Below are 20,134 nucleotides of genomic sequence, written 5' to 3'. Positions count from 1 at the left end.
ATTTTTACCACCGTATCAATCCAAGATGAATGCCCTTTTCTTTTAATTCTTCTGACGGATGACGTCACTTTCTTGACCACGTCACTCAGTTTTCGTTCAACAATAGTATTACAATTTATGATTAACTCTTAGCAATAAATTAAAAAAATATATTGTTTTTGCCGAAATATTTTACTATTTAATTTTTAATTTTAATGCAAAATTCAAACAATATAGTTTTGTTTACTCATTCCCATTCATATTTCTTTGTCTTTAATTGTCTCACAACATAAAGTGTAACTCACTCACTCACTAAATCGTAAATATGAAAAAAAAATGTAGCTATAACATAAAACAATACAATTGTTAAATACTGTGCCAAAATAAATATATATGTCCATAAAATAATGATTTATATACATTTTACGTACATAAGCGTTAACAACAAAGAATTCTTAGACTACACGTTCACAGCTATAATTATTGTATTATTTGTATAGAACTTACAAAGGAGTTTTATTAAAAATAAAGAAATAATAAAACCCATTCCTTTTTTGAAAATTCCGTGAAAACGGGAACTCTTTTCATCCTACAGAAACAAGCTCTACTTTTGGTATTCAAAGCAATATTATTTTTCGGACGTGTTCGTATGTGGCGATTGAGTGACCCAGTATAATTAGAGGTACAAGAACATAACATCTTTGATCTTTCGCTTGACAGAGCAGTAGTATTGTTAAAGGCTAGTGTGACGCTAGAGGCATATAGCCCCTAGCATAACTAAAACATCTACAAAGGTAGCACTTTTAAAGGTGATAACTTTTCTTTTCTTACCATAAGAAATTATTTAACCTCTTACAGATTTTCATGAAATTTAGATGAAATTTTCTAAATAAAATGTTATTTTATAATGGCGAGATTGAAAATCCTTCAATTCACTACGTGGGCACAAGCACAAACAACAGTAAAGTAATTTATAATATATTTTTAATTTGTAAGGAGCTGTATAATATGTGACCTATTTATTGTAGTTCATCTTTGTTATTTAAAAAAAAAAACAGCATACCACAACGAGAAAAAGATTATACATTAATTACTTAAAGAATACCTATATACAGAAAAAAAAAATAAAAAATATATCTATGCAAGCATGATATACAAACTATATAAAAAACGATATCAAAAAATTGTCCTGAGGCATTATACCAAAGACGCTGGCACTATTGTTTTAATATTATAATACTTATTGTATAAAATTTTTAATAAGATGAACTCCTAAAGATAATAAGTGATATCGAATCGAATTGAAACAAACAAATATTCAAAGACAAAAGGACATAACACGTAAAATGACAAACGAAAGATAAAGTACATTCCAAGATCTTCAATACATTCAAAGACACCGTTTCCAGATTTTCTCTTCGAAAGTAGTGAAAATGCAACTGTATTCTGTGAGATTTATCTTCAAAAATTTGCAACTTTACAAATGATCAGAATATAAATGACCGTTTGAGCATTTCTTGCATTATGCATTGAATTCGTTTTCGTTTTATATTATTTGATAAAACTGAAAAGAGTGGGTGTTTCGCGAGAGAAATGGGGATCGATGGCTTTGTATATAAAACACTTCTAGTATCAGAACACTTAAGGTCATATTATTTAATACACATATAAATATTAAAAAAGTGTGAACTTAATATTTGTTGAATTCTAGGCAGGATACATATAAATTTAATGTAATTTATTTGACATATCCTGTAATTAAAATGGTGGAAAAGAAAACTACTGAGTTTCTTGTCGGTTCTTCTCGATAGAATCTACTTTCCAAGGCGGCGGTAGCTTTAATTCAATATGTAACATGACGATTCAAAAGTGATTTTATGAGTCTACTGGAATAAATGATATTTTGATTTTAAAAATCGCTTTATGCATTGAGAATATATAGTATTAGTGGAGAAGTTAAAGTATTCCGTACCTACTTTTGTTTCATTTGCATCGTACGTGGTGAACATGACAATTATTTTTTGGGCAAATCGCTTACAAACGATTAGTTGATGGAGTTCTTGATTGATGGCAATCCATCATACACACTCTATTAACTAACTTTAAATTTCACTTACTTTGGTATAAATATTACCATGTAATTTATATCTATACGATTTAAATATGAGTTTAATTAAACATTAGTAACGTAAGAAATTAAGCTTTGAAAATTCAATCGTGCTCGCTGGGAAATGAAATGGAAAATTTCGATTAAAAAAAAATACTTTAATTTATATACAATAATAAATTTATATGCTAGATTTATATAATATCCATATCGTATGGAGACAATAAATAAAACGCAATATTTATAAGGAAAAACACAAGATCTGAGAATAAATTGTAGTGATGTAATACGTTGTAAATGCCTAGTTTCAGCTATCTACATATCTAAATAATTACAAGACAAATGACATAAAACAATTTCGCGTTCCTAACCGTACCTAGGACGCCTTTCATCAACATTTTGACTTTATACAATGAATGCGACACCATATTATGACATGAATTCTTCTCTCGTGCGTTCATTTCTCTTTACCAAATAATAAAAGACGTATATGTCGGAGAAGTAGTCGGGTTTACAGGTTCCATCGCAGTGAAACGCAATCAATTTAATGAATCTTTATTCATTATGTTAACAATTTATTGTCTTTTCAAAAAATGTGTCAATGCAATATGGCGTTGCTATAATAATGCCCGTTTCTAACGCGTCCTCTTCGAATGAATCAAACGGATATTCACAACTAAAACTTTTTATAATAAATTAATGCAATTACTGCAAATTAATTCTTAAAATATAGTTTAATATTAAAAATGAATATCTATTTGATTCTTATTATTAAATATAGCTCTTAATTAATTACAATTGAATTACTTAAAAAATAATATAATATTTTTGTTACATAGTCCGTTATGACACATTACAGGTGGCGCTGCAAGACGAATCCAAATTAAGTTTTACTTATTGAATAATAGTGTTTTAGAAATTTACATAATAAAATATAAACATTAAAATGATAATTGACAATATATAATTATTATTTTATATTATATTAATAATTATTTAATTTAAACCATTGCCCATAAATGGCGACTTGCGCCCATATATACGTGTGATCTAGAGATAAGTTACACTACATTCTAGGTTTTAATTCTAGGCTATTCTCAACAGAGAACAAGCTGGACATATTATAATGCTTGAATGTGTGCGTAATTAGAGATGCGATCTATTCACACACACTCATAATCCAATGGGACGACAATTGGAACGTCAGAACAGAATACGCAGGCAGAGAACCAATGGCTATACATGCTTGGAAGTATGAGAGTTAAAACTGCAAGCAAACTGCCATACCTACTTCAATTTATTACTGAGAATTATTTGACAGAAAAAAAAACAAATATATTTTACTCTTGCGACCAATAGTTTGAACCCAATACGTCAAGATCTGAAGCCTTATAAAATAGCCACTGATCTAATGAGACAAACACTATAATATAATACAGATAAAATATTGTTATTATAAAGGACAAAACATGTACGTACAGAACCCTTTAGAGTTGTTGTAACGTAAATCTGGTTTAGGACGATACTCGAGTATCATGGACCGTGAAATAGCGGATGTCTCCACGTCACCCGACCCTACACTACACGTCACTTTAACATAAATATTATGTTCTATAAATAGTAATCCGGTTGGAATGAACCGTAAAAAAAAAAGAATAAACTTCATCATGGGTTTACGTGTATAATGTTCTTGTACTTCCTTCAACTTAAGGTCAAATAAATAATTTGACGTACAGTAAAACTGATCCTAACCATAATAATTGATAAATTTCATTGAATCGTACATTAAAATATAAATAATTAATTATTAGAAATCTTATTAATAACCATTCAATTTAATAGTCTAAGGGTTTAAGATCCTTGACGGTTTAGTATAATTAAATATTCTTCGATAAAATGTTAAGGGTAAGGCCTTGATATTCAAAATTCATTCTGTATTAAAATTTCTAAATGATATCTAAAAAGGCACTCAGAATCTCTCAAATTAATATTGGTTCGTAATGGTATTCAACGCCACGCAAAGTGATTACACGGGAATACTCTTAACCCGTGTTATGGTCGGGGATTTATCCATATATGTGTGTAAGGAATCATTGTGTGAGTAATCAATAAATGTAGCTAAACTGTACAGATCCTGGCTAGTGAAACAGGAGGTGTCTAGGAATCCTGGAATATGTCATCTGTCCGTCTCAATCTAACTAGGATGGACAGTAGGCGCAGATCAGCTTATTAAAAAAAATTAACGTCGTAATAAAACAATTGTTCTATCTGGAATGAGTTCTAACCCTTCGGTTTGAAAAAAGACCTTTGAGCAACTGGACATTTATGAGGAGTTTAATTTGACGTCAATATGCTACAAAATTGAAGGAACTTACTATTCAGTACTCATTACATTAGCATTATAAAAAAACCATATTCTACAAAGTTTTATTGGACTTCATATGACTATATATATATATGTATGCTCTTTATACGAGCTGATCTCGGTAGGTACCACCCACTCATCATTTACCTCTAAATAGTAACGTTGTTCTGGTCTGTGTTTCTATTTTAAAGGTGAGTAATCCAGTGTAACAAATGGACATAAGATCTTAGCTGCCAAGCTTGTTGGTGCATTGGCAATATAAGGAACATTATTATTACAGCACAGTCCGCCTAAAATTTTAATTCCAATTTCATATGAAAAATCACTAACTCTTGTCGGGCAACTCGGGCTTAGATCGAATTAAGTTGTTCACAATATTCCCTATTGATCTAGGAACAAAAAGATTTATTAGCCGTATACGTGTAGTCACAACCAAATTGACAAAACATTGTGCTGTAAAATCAGTTACTTACACAAACTCAATTTCATTGCGATAAAATGTGTAAATACATTATTTGAGCGTCTGATATCTAAATAATTAATACCAATAACTAATTAAGAGCAGAGCATTATTTGTGAAAAATATTTCCTGAAAATCTCGAAAATTTAAAATAAAAGAGGGTGGTCCACCAATTTGTCACAAAATTGATTCGAAACTGGATAACGAACAAACAAATAAGACCATTCATATATTACTATAAGGCTATTCTGTGCACCTGGTCTATACGAGTAGTTCAGACCATCGAAGGACTTCGGCTTATGTAACTCAAAGAATGAGCTTAAAGCGATATAAAGAGACTATAGCGCTTCGTTCCAAGCTACAACGCCACAGGATAGTTTATTGAACGATGTATTATTTTTACAATTTATTTATTACTGTAAGCCACCTCGCTACTTCTCTTGGGAATACTTAGGTCGTAGTGTGCTGGTTGCCAACAACTATACCGGCGATTAACACGCCTCCGTACTTGATGAATATATGCTCTTACCGAAAAAAACTATGGCATTTCTCTTATTAACCATCAAATTATTAAACCAAAATAAAAAAAAACAAAAGCAACCCTCAGTTTTCTTAAGTCGTATGTATTGTAAACGACTCCGGCAATGAGCAACCGAAAGATTGCGATTCCGATTCCTGGATGTACACCCATAAACTTTCCAGACAGTTACATCCCATAAAATTTCCAAATAGAAACACATAACAGGCACTATTACTAAAGCATATAATGCAACAAGAGCGGTCGGTAAAGCAGCAACCTCATTGGATTGTTCCTATAAATCAGGTGAAGACATTTGTATACTTTTAAAACGAACTCGTGTGTGCATAATATTTTCCAAGGTCCACAGCTTTATATTATGATCACACGGAAGATGTAATTTTGTAAGTAAATAATATACGAATATAACGGAGCCGAGATAGCCCAGTGGTTAAAACGCGTGCATCTTAATCAATGATTGCAGATTCAAAACCAGACAAGCACCACTGAATTTTCATGTGCTTAATTTGTGTATATTTTTTTTTTTCGTGCTCGGCGGTGAAGGAAAACATCGTGAGGAAGCCTGCATGTGTCTAATTTCAATTAAATTATGTGACATGTGCATCCATGCATCCACCAACCAGCATTGGAGCAGAGTGGTAGAATAACCTACAAAACATTCTCCTCAAAGGAAGAAGAGGCTTTAGCCTAGCAGTGGGACATTAACGGGCTGTTACTTTATAACGGAGTTAAGATCCAGTCAAGATATCAAAGAAAGGAAAACTCAAATCACGAACGTGTTAGATTTTTTATAGAGTTAATACATTATGTCAGGATATTTTAAGAATAATTTCTATTTCTTTATTATTTTATTATATTTTAAGGTTATAAGACAATAAAAGATTATATATGAAATACAAATATTTATTTAGTCATTATCAAAATCAAAATATACTTTATTCAAGTAGGCTTTTACAGGCACTTTTGAATAGTCATTTAACAAACTATTTAAAGTAAAGCTACCACCGTTTTGGAATGTAGATTCTACGGAGAAGAACCGGCAAGAAACTCAGTAGTTACTCTTTTTTAATATCCAAAAATACAGTCATTTTAGTTAAATACAATTATATTAACTATGTATATATAATACTAAACTTGTATATTGATAAGTGCAAAAACACAATTCATATATTCATCAATAATTTAACAAGCAATAACAATTATACTATATCACAAAATTATATCGTACCTTAAATGTTAGCACCTTGCTGCTCCAAGAAGAGTAAAGTGTAAAGTAAAAGTGTTCTGTACGGAGATTCTATCACTTATAAAAGCCACACTACAAATTACGTGACTCACAATATTGAACAGAAAAGTCAAAGTACCCTCTTATTTAATATCAATGTTATTAAGACAATTCAAAAATAACTTAAATTAAAATATTATTATTACAGAATTGATTAAAACATACAATACATAGTGTAAGCCTTGTATGTAATCGTCTAATTATTTATTTATTTCTTACATAATCTGACAAACGCAAAGATGTAGAGACAGAAATCTCAATATAACCCAATCATTAAAAATGGACAACAACCAATATAGAACCATACAAGTGTAATGTAATAATGGAAGACTGCTCACTTGTGATCTCTCATTAAATTCATCGTAATTCACTTAGATCAGCAGCTCGGATTCCTCAGCTTAATTGTCTCAACGCAATTAGAAGGGATTATAAATATCGATTACATCCAGCCGTAAAACAGTTTCGAGTTGATATATAATGGTATTTGCTGAAATTAATGATTACACTCACCGAAATGTACCCAATTGCTAAATAAACGTGAATCTTGAAAGCAAAGGGCACGCATCACTGAGCTTTTTGTGGTCATTTGTATTGAAAAATTCGGCTCGGCGGTGGAAAACTTCGTGAGGAAATCTACATGTATCGGATGAAAATCTTTCACATATGTATCCACCAATCCACATTGGAGCAGCGTAGTGGCTTTATACCTTCTCCTCAACAGAAGAGAAGTCTTAGCCCAGCAATGGGAAATTTTACAGACTGTGTCTACTTTATTAATCTAATAAACTGTATAATAAGTATAGTAAATAAAAGTCTCAAAAAGGAAGGAGAACCAGAAAGTTTGGAGCTGATCAATACACGCTCTTCTACTTGCAGTTCGGTGGTTACATATGTGGCAGATATTTGTTCGACTAATAGATAAAGAATAACTTTCCCTCCGAGGACGACATTATTGTAATTATTATACAAATTGAACAATATAAAACTCAAACGTTAAACCGATAAGAATTCGTAAACTTCGATTAAGTTCCACGTTTTCGATACACTGAATCATTTACACTATATTGCTGGCTGCTAATGTATGTAAGGTAAATGTATAAATGTATGTAATGACGAACTCGATCTCAGGTTAACGAAAAGTGATTATTTTAAGTATATACCTGACTAATGGAATATCTTTTTTATCATTTTTTTTCAATTCCGTATTCTTCAAAAATATAAAAAACATACAAGTACAAAATTATAATAACCAATTTTAATTCTCTTTTTACTTTTTCATAAAACTTTTTTGTTTTTAAAAATGTTATGTTTAATTGAAAAAAATACAAAATAATTAATTGAGGCATATTGTAAATTGAAACAAAATGAACCGTTTGTAATAAACATAGAAAAAAATGTTACTGTATCAATTCTCTGTTTTATATCTCAGTATACTATTTAACCTGCAAGTAAAAATACGTTTTAATATCTGCGGTTTCACCACTCCAACCTTTATATCTGGTCGAGACTCGAGAGCGTAGGCTGCTCTTGACAGGCAGCGCGACTTTTGCTTTCGAGAACATTTACATACTTAACATTATAAATGAAATCCTTAATACGACACTTTTCTGCGATATAATTAGATTCAACCATTAAGTCGATTAAGAGCATTTAGCAATGCAATTGAGTTTTCAAGTAACTCAATCACTTATAGGTAGGCCTAACAAAAAAAAACATTCCGAAAGACGCGCGTCAAGCGTCTGTCAAATACTTTTTTATATGATTTCGATGACTCGAAATTCTATGACTCGAAATAAGAACATGACCAGTCATGTTCTTTTCGAGTTAGTAAATAAGAATATTTGTATTATATGGAAATTGTTCTATCGATTACAATAAATATTTTTTTTTTTAAAAGGTTTAGATACCATTTCATACATAGTGCTGACATTACTTCCATACCGTTAAACCGATCGCCATTTTGATTGATATACATAAAGGCACATACACGGAACGAACAACGTCTACCAATATTTTCTTTTGAAGTATAAAATAAACCACAATATAAGATTACAAAGTTATTATTTATAAATTTAAAAATACGGGATTTTCCGCTTAAGATCTTCGTCTTAAAAAAAACACTTAAACCTTATTTAATGCACATATCATTTCTGAACTAATCTGTATTCTGAGGTCGAGTACGTATTGATCTTTAGAAGTGCTAGGGAATATTCACAGACTACTTACGATGTATTGAATTATTCATTACAGAACTTACTATTTATACTCTAAAAAGAACTGTAGTAAGATTCAAAACATGACAACGAAATTGAATTAGTTTAACAGAAGAGAGTCTAGCGAGATTTAAAGTGTAACGTCGACAAAAAAATTAAGAAAACGTACCGTATGATTTTTGGAAAATATCAACTACCGAAAGTCAACAGGAACAGCCTATTCAAATAAAGTGTATTTTTAATTCCAGTTCGAAGTTTTAACTATAAAAAAAAGTTAAATATTATATAGTAACTATGAAGGCTATTTTTTTTTTACTGTATACCATTAATTATAGTCGTATTCGTATTGTAAAAAGAAGTGTGTGTGAGTGAGTGCGTACATGCTTATGTTAACTCATTCTACTGTCTACCTAACTTCACTACAAAACATTCGAATATTCACACAAGTATAATAAAAAACCGTTTGCTGAAAAAGTTCGCGTATAACGACATCGCAACACGATACTTAGACTAATTAACGCCCATGTAATTTATTTATAACATTCAACACGATAACTATACCGAAAATAAGTTACATTGATCCATACTATAATGTTATATAAATATTTAAAAAAAAAACATAAGCCTCGTCTTATTTCCTCCACTGGTGACGTAAAGTCTGATTAAAATTTCGCTTAAAGAATCAGTATTACGATGCAACAGGGAAATGTTATTTAAGTAATCATTGTATATTCTTCTTATTTATATAAAATAGAAATTATTAAAATATGTATAAGTCACAGCTAGAAATATTTTTTATATACAAATAATTAAAAGTATTGCGATACAAAAACTGGTTAGTAGGATACAAAGCGACACATCCTACAAAAATTCTCCTCAAATCAACCTCTCATATATACATATGAGAGATACTATACCTGGTTTTATCGCAGTATATTTTGACAAAATAATCGGTGACAAACTAACAATTTATGTATTTATTACCACAAAAACGTATGCTGTAAATATAAAGTTGAACGTCAGACCAACCCTCGCCCTGATGACTCAGAATATAGGCTTACCATTCAAACTGATGTCATATGCTAATTAATTACAGTCATTAGTTCACTTTGTTAGTTAAAACTTATTTTTACCTTGACACAATAATGCCGCTTTGGTTACTTACTTTGAAATAATAGTAACGTCATACTAGAATATTGAAACAAATATAGTAGGTATATAAAAACTTTAAATAAAAACAAATTATAGTAATCAACACAAGTCAAATTAAATATTATTTAAAGATGATAAAAAGAGTAGAGTCAATATGGGTTGATTTTAATAGTATTCAATTATATTCCGGTAAAAAGTAACGACCGGGTCTCTTTCCGCTAATACTTAGAAGTAAAATCATTCCGAACATAACACAGTAGCTTACAATTAATATGACCCTTTAAAATGACGATTCAAAAGTGTTCGTAAAAGCCTACTTAACTAAAATATATTTAGATTTGGAATTAAGTCATTACTATTTCGACAAATTAATAAACGACCGACTAGATATTGAATTTTATTACTTATGCTATTCTTTTTTTATAGAAATATTTGCTTCTAAAAGTAACGGAATCAAAAAGGCATAAAAGCTTCCATATAAAACATTTCACGAATCTTATTTTCAAATATAAGATCATACCTGTATTATTTAGATAGGTAACGTGATTTCGCGCTTTAAGCCGAGATAAAACAAGACGTCGCATAATATGTTGCGGATAAATATATACATATATATATTTGGAACATTACGGAATGCTCGTAAAGTAACAGACCATTACCTTTAAAGCTTAACCTAGCGGGAAACTCGAGCAGTTTAGGATTTCCAACGCCATTCCTCTTTCAAGACGGCGATAGTTCTCAATTCGTACTACATTGTGCATTTAAAACGTATACGGACTCCTTTAATAGCTTCACGGATAGTAGCACGATTTCACCTTAGATTTTGAAATAGAGAAGATTAAAAGTTCATTGAAAATATTTTGTATTATACAAGCTTATTATTGCAATTTTATTATTAATAAAGAAATTGAGTCTTGCCAAAAGGAACATGAAAATATGACAAAGTATAATTCTTTTTTTTTTATAACGTTTATTTATTAATTAGTTTATATACTTAATTAATATTAAGGAAGAAGATGCTTTCTTCTTCTTGCTCTTTCTTGCACGTTATATGAATCAGATAAAATTGGTTAATTTGTTAATTCTAACTTGGTCTATTAAAAATGTAAAGCTCATGTCAAAAAACATTGATAAATATGGCATATTACTCAATAAAAGATATTATATTAATAATAAAAAAATTACTTGGACTTATTTGTAGATTTCTAGGCAATGTATATAAAAAAATAATTGAACTTTACTGACATACTCTGAAATTAAAATGGTGGAAAAGAGTAACTACAGAGTTATGCCAGTTCTTCTCAGTAGAATCTACTTTCTGAACCGGTGGTAGCTTTACACTAATCCAACATTTTAATATGATGATTCAAAACTGCTCTTATGAGCCTACTTGCATAAAGAATATTTTGATTTTAATTTTGGTTGATGAGTCGCAATTTTATTGTGTTAAAACCTCAGAATTTGTCAACGACTAATAGATGAAAAAGGTAACTTTACTGGCAATATCAACAATTCATTGGTTACAATTTAAACACAATGATATCTAGAATTTAGACTAAGAAATTTATTTATTTATTCATTTAGAAAGTTATTTAGTTAACAATTTTCAGAAAATAAATTTATGAAAAGACTAGCATCGTGCCATGTAGGCTATCCTATAGAAAATATTATTCAGAAACCCATAACCCACTACAGCCACAGCAAACTAACAGAACTCTAAATATCGATTTTATATTTATAACTTTCAAAAATTATGAACTTTCATAGATATTTTCATCCTAAGTTTCACCCCCCTTAGATCAGGAATTTTGAAAAAAGTTTAAACATATCTTTTTAACTCAATAACATAAGCCAAAATAACGAATAACATATTTCTAACATCAGAAAATTTTCACAGGAGTTCGATTAGGAACAAATTTATATTTATATTTCCAATAACGAGGCCTTTATTTGATACCCGTTCCGGCTTCACACGGGAGGATAAGGGTCTACATAAAACGTTTATATTAAAGGACAAACATACAAAGAAAAGATTTTTGGCCCGAGTACGCAGAACATACAAACGGATGATTGATTTAGAAACTCAAAGCGGACAAATATTCATTTTTATTTATATAAAATAAAATCATAATAAGAGTACCTTTAAATTTTCTCATATTTAATATCCAAACTTCACAAACATATCTTAAATTCCCCGAAATAATTTATTACAACGGACATTCCGACATCCTTCTTGGTGAAATCTTAAGGGATCTTAACAATTTCTCTTTGCATTTCAGAGACAATTTGTCAACGTCACTAAAACATAAGGAACAGTCGTGCCTATCCCTTAAATAATCAAATTAAATAATATCAGTAGAGAATTAAAATATAATAATAATAAAATAAGTTATCTATATAATTATTCTCGACGAAATCTTTTTTTATACTCTGAAAGTCGAATGAGCCCATTTTTATTAAGTTTTAATTGAATATATTTAAAAGAAAGGTTATTTGCCCAATTAACATTAACATTTACAGCCTGTAAATTTCCCACTGCTGGGCTAAGCCCTCTCCCTTTGAAGAGTAGGTTTGGAGCACATTCCACCACACTGCTCCAATGCGGGTTAGTGGATACACATGTGGCAGAATTTCGTTGAAATTAGACACATGCAGTTTTCCTCACGATGTTTTCCTTCACCGCCGAGCACGAGATGATTTATAAACACAAATTAAGCACATGAAAATTCAGTGGGTAATTCTTTAATTAACTATAATCTATTTCATTAACTACCTATTTCAATTCTTGACACCCCGTAACGCCTACATTTTTATCTAAGAAATTTTAAAAATATATATAATGATTTAGATATCTGAGGGCTAGGAAGAAGCTGGATGGACCATGTAAGAAATAATATGTGATTGAAAATAATTTAAGATATATCTCTAAATAATTTAAATGACGAATCAATCATTCGAACGATCGAACGTACGTCAGCATAAATAGTACCAATGATCCAAGACACTATTGCTAATATCAAATCGCCATCGCCAACGTCTCTGGAGCTGACGTTAACATTGATGTAACTATTATACTGATATTACTTTCTCGTGATACGATCATATCGATCAGAATCAGAATCAGAATCAGAATCAGCCCGTCTATATAGAAATTTAGATTTTTTTTTTAATATAACCATTTACGTGGAATAACATAAGTTAAATTCACGTTAGCGAAATTAAATATAAATTTATATAACTTGGAGTAAAATATACTTATTTATATTTTATAAAATATACTATATTCGTTCTATGACTTTCAATTCCTAGCTCTCACTTTAATTAATCACTTTTGTTCCGAGAAATGTTCCCTCAGGAGTTTCAGGAACCGTACTAATTTATGCTTTCTACGTTTCAATATTGGCAGCTTCATTTCATGTATGATAATGTATGTTAAGTTGCACTACACTTACGGAGTATTACTGTGACTCTACATACTCTAAAATTATTTATTATATTAGACTATGTTGAGTAAAATTGTTTATTAATAGATGAATATTAATAAACTATTTCACTCGACATACTCTAATGATATTTGTCTATGATAATATATGACTCTATGCATTTTATCAAATAAAATCATATTGTATAATAAATTACCTGAATCAAAAAAAATATTAAAATACAGATTAAAAATTGATAGGTAAATTAAATTAAAAAACGCTCAACGTTTATTTAGCAAACTAAATAATATAGATAGCTATGGTTTATAGATGCATACATGAAAAAACGTCACTGAAAAATTGGAAAGATAATATATTCTCGTCTTTTTAGTAGAATAAAATGCATTTCGAGCATTGAAGCCAAAGCTGGCAGTCAGCCAAGTGAAAAAGACATGGTACGAGACGTAGAGAGTGCAGCTTGCATCTGGCACCAGCTGCCGGTAAGACTCGCTCAGTTGTGACATATTCTGATTTCAAGGGCTTTAGAGCGCCCCATATTAATGACAAAACAGGTGTATTGAGATTGCAAGCTTCATACTTTTGGCTATGAAAACTGTAGTAAATAATTCTTAAATGTAAATTATAATCACTATATTTGACTTAGGGTTTCTAGTTTTACAGAGACTATATGTAAAATGCGAATGATTATAGCTTACGACGGTTAGCTTAAATATAATTGTTATTGTCCAGCCAAATTATAAACACGTAAATAATAGCCTTATTGTCGAGCTTCTAGTATAAGTAATTGAAAATATCGATTCATAATTTTCTTCGACTCATAACATACAATTGATTAGAAAGTATGCTAACGACGAGTAGGTATAATCAATTAAAAATCTAATTGAAAAATTACACATTTGTTGAGAAAATTTTGTTTGTTTTGAAGTCAGTTTACTTCTGTATATATCTTAACATGTTTTTAAAACCGTCAAGAGTTACTTCAAATCAAATATAATGTTCATTTTTAATTTAATTTAGTGTTTATTTCATTATTAATTCAAAATTAACTATATTTCATAAATATTATATCTCTTATAAACTCGACACGTTAATGAAGAGGTAGATTATACCATAATAATAGCATGAATCTGACTCCTAAACTTTAACAATAAATTACTTAAGTAGTCTAGTTCATAAACTAGGACATATGTTATTAAAACGCTGAGTATGATAAAAAAACTTTTAAATAATTTTATCTCTAAGCGTTCAGACTAAACAATTTTCTTTAATTGCATTTGAAAAATGAATGAATGAATGACCGTAATACCCAAATATTGTTTTGTTCGTGATCAGACCAAACAATAGTTATTTTAAATGTTTTAATCTTTTTTATACTTGTTTCAGATTATTTAAAAGCAGAGTACTCGGAGGTTTGTATGTTATTTATATTGTGTATCACTCACCCGGTCTTTGGTGCTCGTACTCGGTGCTTACGTTAATCCGTGCCCCGCCACAAAGTGCCTGCATTGGCTCGAGTTTCATATTACATTGAAGTCCGCTCAAAGGCATGGATTTTAATTTTAATACTCTTAATTCAGATAAGCTTTACCGGCATTCATTAAAATGTCAATGTACCCAGTTTTTTTTATTCAAATGGACTTTAAAAAGTCAATTTTCAATTATCAGAGTTAACCGAAATTATTGGCACTTTCGGTGTTTGCAAATCAGATAATTTAAACTAATATTTTGCCCTCGCTAACTATCAACGCACAGCCAAAAGTACTTAGTCTAGAAACCTGAAATTTAGAACATAGGTTTATTTTATAACGTTTGGAATTTTGGATTTATCCACTTGAAGGGATGATGGAAATGGACGGATTTGCATGAATTATTTGACCCTCACGAAATCCGGCCGGGCAGTTTGTCTACTTGTATCATTAAGTACATAATATTGTGGAAATTGTTGTTGATAACTTATGGTTTCTAATTACATACATTTTTATTCTTAACCAAAATGAAATATGATTATATTATCAAGTCTGTCTATGTATATTTAATAAACGTAGACACGTAAGTATTTGAGTATAACATTTTATATTGAGTTGCTTCCAAAAAAAATACACTCTTTATTTAATACCAATATATAATATTTTATAGTGTTGCAAAGAGTTACCTATCGGAATTATTTCTGCTTGTCCCAATACGAAAGTCATTTGCTTTAATCTTGACAACAATGTATTACTAAACCAGTTGGTAGACTCAAAAGTAGAGATACTTTCAAACAAATACAAAGGTAAGAGAATCCTTTCATTCGTTTCTAATTCATTTCCTGGTTACAAATTTTAGTTCATTTTTAAGTAGAATATTTTGTTGAAATAGAGTAGCAAAAGAAACGTCTATACGTATGTTTGAAAACATCGTAGATATCTTAAATATATATTTGTAAATATGTTGATAAAAATTACAATATAAAATCAAAAAAAAAACAGGAAGGAGAGCAGAAAGGTGGTTACGAATTTTTACAAAACAAAATTATTCCTGTTCCAGTATTAATTTTGCATTTTTGAGGAAAACAACTAACGAGCGTGAAGTTCTGCGGAAAGCTAAAACTTATCTAAGGTCATAATTATTAAATTTGTGATTAAAAACAGGAAATAATTATTTTTAGATAATATCCTAATATTTAAATAATAACTCATTTACAACTTTAAAAAATTAATAACTTTAAAAATAATGAAGAAGTACAAAGCTAACAAAAACAAACTTGGATGTACGTAATAATTGCAAAATGAAATGTCAACATGCCCTTTTCTAAAATATATATTTAAGTTCATAATAATATTTTTAATTTTGTAGGTAACCAAAAATAAATTAAATTAAAGCTCCTGTATCACGTGTCAAAAATAATATTGTGTTCATTAGAAATATTTCATTCAAAATTTATGTTATAAAATAGAAATTTTGCACTAATATTCGAAATTTTACTCTCATCGCGCCCGACGAAGCTTCACTTCAAAATATACAGGTTGGTACAATGTACTGAAGTTCTTTGCCTCTTTATTGTATCTTTCATTTATATGCATTAGATCAATGTTTATAGCGGTTTTGGCTGATAAAAGTCCCTACAAATTGTTGACTAATTTTTTTTTAATTAAAGTACCTACTTTTGGTACTTTAAAAGTACGTTAAAGTATAAATAAAGGATATAAAATTACAGTTTTGTAAAAACTAGATAATTTTAATATTATTGTTTTGCTACTTACATTTCTAAAGTCAGTACAAAACAATTGGCCAATAATTTGTAGGGACATTTATCTGCCAAAACCTAATTAGGAATATAATTATTATCTTGTATTGTTCATGAAAACGCAGTAAAGGATAAACCTTCATCTACTATCCTTAATACACGAATAACAATAAAAAAACAGAGGGCATTTTCAATAAAGCCAATTGAACTCCACTGTCCGTATTGTATTTTAATGTACCGGATTGCAAAATAGATGGCGTCAACAGTATAATTTTTTATTTGTGTTCAGCGCCATCTGTGGATATACCCGTAAACTTCAATAAAACTTAACTTTACTGTTGAACTAAGCAACACAGGCCTGACATTGATTTTAACATTTAGTATCCGACTTGTGATTGGCTACTTTTTAACAAATTTTCTAACAACCAATAAAAAAACGAGGTTTATCAATGTTCTGCCACGTAAATGAAAACAATAGTAGTAGAGAAAACAAATTCCTGTGAATCAATCTGTCATTCAGATGACTGTACGAGTAGTGTATCCGCCTTGAATTAAATTTTTTGTGAACAAAAGTAAGTAACAAATTCATCTTTTCGAATATTTTAACTGTGTATGAATCGATCTATGAAATTGTGCAATTAACAAGTTTGATCGTAGTGCAGTGCTTTTCTTACAAGACCATATTACATTGACGTCATTGATTTCCATCACAAAACAAGAATTTAGCTTCTATCTTTTATTACAATAATTGCCTTTTTGTAATCTTATTATATGTAATGAAAAAAATATGAGTAAAAATAAATAAAATAAATGGTGGCTCGTAGCGATTCAATAAAACTGCTTCATAACTTTTTATTTACAAATTCGAATTTCATCACATCGAACTGTTTTTTTGAATAAAGAAAACATTGTATATTTCTATAAGTAATCAGTAAGAAACTGCTCAATATAGAGGCATAGAGTCATTCATTAATTTATCTCGTGTTTAATTGACATTGTTACGAAAATGTGTCGACTCCTTACGCGACGAATATCGTCCTAATTTGTTTGTTCCAATTTAATTCTTGGTGACTAAATCCACGCGAATATTACTTTTATCACACCTTTATGCATACTCCCTACATTACTAGATAACACTGATAAGATAAAATTAAATTGCTACATCAATCCTCCAATAATGTTTTGCAGTGAATAATATGTTTCGATATTGTTGTAGGTTGCAGGGTCCACAATGGCGGCCCAAGTACAAGCCCTGTATGACTTCGCGGGTGAACCAGGGACCACAGAAATGTCAATCACTTGTGGGGAAGTGTTAACTCTTTTGAATACAGATATTGGTGAAGGATGGTGGGAAGGAAAAAATGCTCAGGGTCAAACAGGTTTGTTTCCTGCAGCATATGTAAGGAAGCTCTCTCCAGAAGAATCAGCACCAACAAAAGTTGCTCCTCCTGCACCTAGATATGACCAGGCAGCTGATGAATGGGGCGAACAACAGTTTAGTGCAGGAGATAACAATTACCAGAGAGCAGCCTCACATGATGATGGCTGGGATGACGATTGGGACGACGATACATATTCAGAAATAGGTCCAGGTGCTCCTCAAAATAAGCCATCAATGAGCCGCCAGCAACAACTTACCCCATTACCTGGAATGCCTATTAGTGACTTCAATCAACAAATAGATGACAACACTTCCTCATTCGGTTCAACAGTTGGAACAGTGAGAAAAAATAAATTTGCACCATCTTCAAAAATTAGCGGAGAGAGCTATTTATTGGCAACATTAAATGTCGAGGTGCCTGAAACTGAAAAAGTTTATATAGTTCAAGAAGGAGATGGCTATGTATGGGCCCAAATTACACAGCCATATAATGTAACAGTTGCATCTCCGAAGAAGGAATCAAAATTCAAAGGTATTAAGAGCTTTATAGCATATCAATTAACTCCTTCCTTTAATAATATACAAGTTTCTAGAAGATATAAGCATTTTGATTGGCTACATGAGAGATTACAAGAGAAATTTACACTTATACCCATACCACCGCTACCAGATAAACAAATTTCAGGCCGCTATGATGAACAATTAATTGAACGCAGGAGAGTACAGTTACAAGAGTTTGTAGATTGGATGTGTAAACACCCTGTTTTATCTAAAAGTGAGGTCTGGCAACATTTTCTAACTTGCACTGATGAAAAACGTTGGAAAGCTGGTAAAAGACAAGCAGAGAGGGATAACTTATTAGGCCTTAACTACTGTGTATCATTAGTTGTACCTGAAAAAGCTTTATTGCAATCACAAGTAGACCATATTACAGAGCAATGTCACACATTCATTGGTAGTATGGATACATCAGTAAAATCTGTTACCAATATGTGTCTAGCACAAACAAAGAGGTTCCAAGGTCCTTACAAAACTGACTGTCAGAAGGTCGGTGAAGCAATTTATAACTTAGGAAATGCCCTCAGCTTGGACGAGGGGACTGTCATATCAACTTCAAAACTCACATCTGCTATAAAGATGACTGGTGGTGCTTATATCGAAATTGGCAGGATGTATGAGGATCAACCGAAATATGATTGGGAACCCCTCGGTGACAAATTCCACCTATATAAGGGCATTGTAGGTTCATTTCCAGATGTTTTAGCCAATCACAAGGGAGCTGTGCAGAAAAGACGAGAGTGTGAGAGATTGACAGCTGAACACAAAATGGAAGTAGCACAACTGAATGAAGTATTGAGAAGAACCGATGTCATATCATACGCCCTTCTTGCCGAAATCAATCACTTCAAATCAGAAAGAACAGACGACTTGAAAGCGACAATGCAGAAATTCTTGAGACAACAAATTAGTTTCTATAAAAGAATAGTCGACAAATTGGAAGTAACTCTTAACCAGTATGATGAATAATACCTCAATTAAATGACTAATGATAGAATTGAAAATTTTCAATGAGCATTTTGAATATGGACTATTTATTGCCATTGTATCCTATTATAATATTGGTATTGATATTTTGTAGGTATATCTAAAATCTTAGGATTGAAATGGACTTGGATAATGAATTTATATTGTGATGAAAGTGACTGAATGTAAAATAATGCTTAATACACACAAAACTGTTTAATTTTTATATACTGAGATGTTCTGTATATAGTTTGCTATATTACATTTTCCATAAAATAATATTTTTTATCACTTATATACGATTTTTTATTTGAACTTTTACTAATAATTTTTCATTTATTTTGAGACATTGTGTAGAATAAGTGTTGTAATATTCCATTTTAAAGTAAAACAATAAAAAGTAAAATCGTTCTTATTGTCTTTTATTATATTGTGACGTTAAGACTAAAGTTATTTAACAG

At 30.5% G+C, this 20,134-nt stretch overlaps 2 protein-coding genes across 4 annotated transcripts in view; both read left to right on the top strand.

Annotated features, from left to right (window-relative positions):
* LOC113397137 (CD151 antigen) overlaps nt 1–20,134 on the top strand; it is a 112,367-nt gene that overhangs the window by 85,374 nt on the left and 6,859 nt on the right. For 2 of the 3 annotated variants that reach the window (XM_026635306.2, XM_064217514.1), the window contains one exon: nt 14,926–14,951. The exons of the other annotated variant lie outside the window; for it this stretch is intronic. The gene's annotated coding sequence lies outside the window, so the exon portion shown is untranslated. The remainder of the gene's footprint in view (nt 1–14,925; nt 14,952–20,134) is intronic. 3 annotated transcript variants of the gene reach the window in all.
* LOC135193290 (sorting nexin lst-4) lies at nt 17,186–20,084 on the top strand. Its single transcript, XM_026635304.2, has 2 exons — nt 17,186–17,340; nt 17,985–20,084. Exon 2 carries the CDS (start codon nt 18,000–18,002, stop codon nt 19,674–19,676), a length of 1,677 nt encoding a protein of 558 aa, XP_026491089.2. The 5' UTR covers nt 17,186–17,340; nt 17,985–17,999; the 3' UTR covers nt 19,677–20,084.

The sequence above is a fragment of the Vanessa tameamea genome, chromosome 3, assembly GCF_037043105.1.
Source record: "Vanessa tameamea isolate UH-Manoa-2023 chromosome 3, ilVanTame1 primary haplotype, whole genome shotgun sequence".
NCBI classification, from domain to species: domain Eukaryota; kingdom Metazoa; phylum Arthropoda; class Insecta; order Lepidoptera; family Nymphalidae; genus Vanessa; species Vanessa tameamea.
The sequence above is the reverse complement of the archived record's forward strand: the minus strand, read 5'-3'. Positions and strand labels throughout refer to the sequence as shown.

Excerpts from the sequence above, each read along its gene's own strand:
- LOC135193290 (XM_026635304.2), top strand. The coding sequence starts at position 18,000 with ATGGCGGCCCAAGTACAAGCCCTGTATGACTTCGCGGGTGAACCAGGG.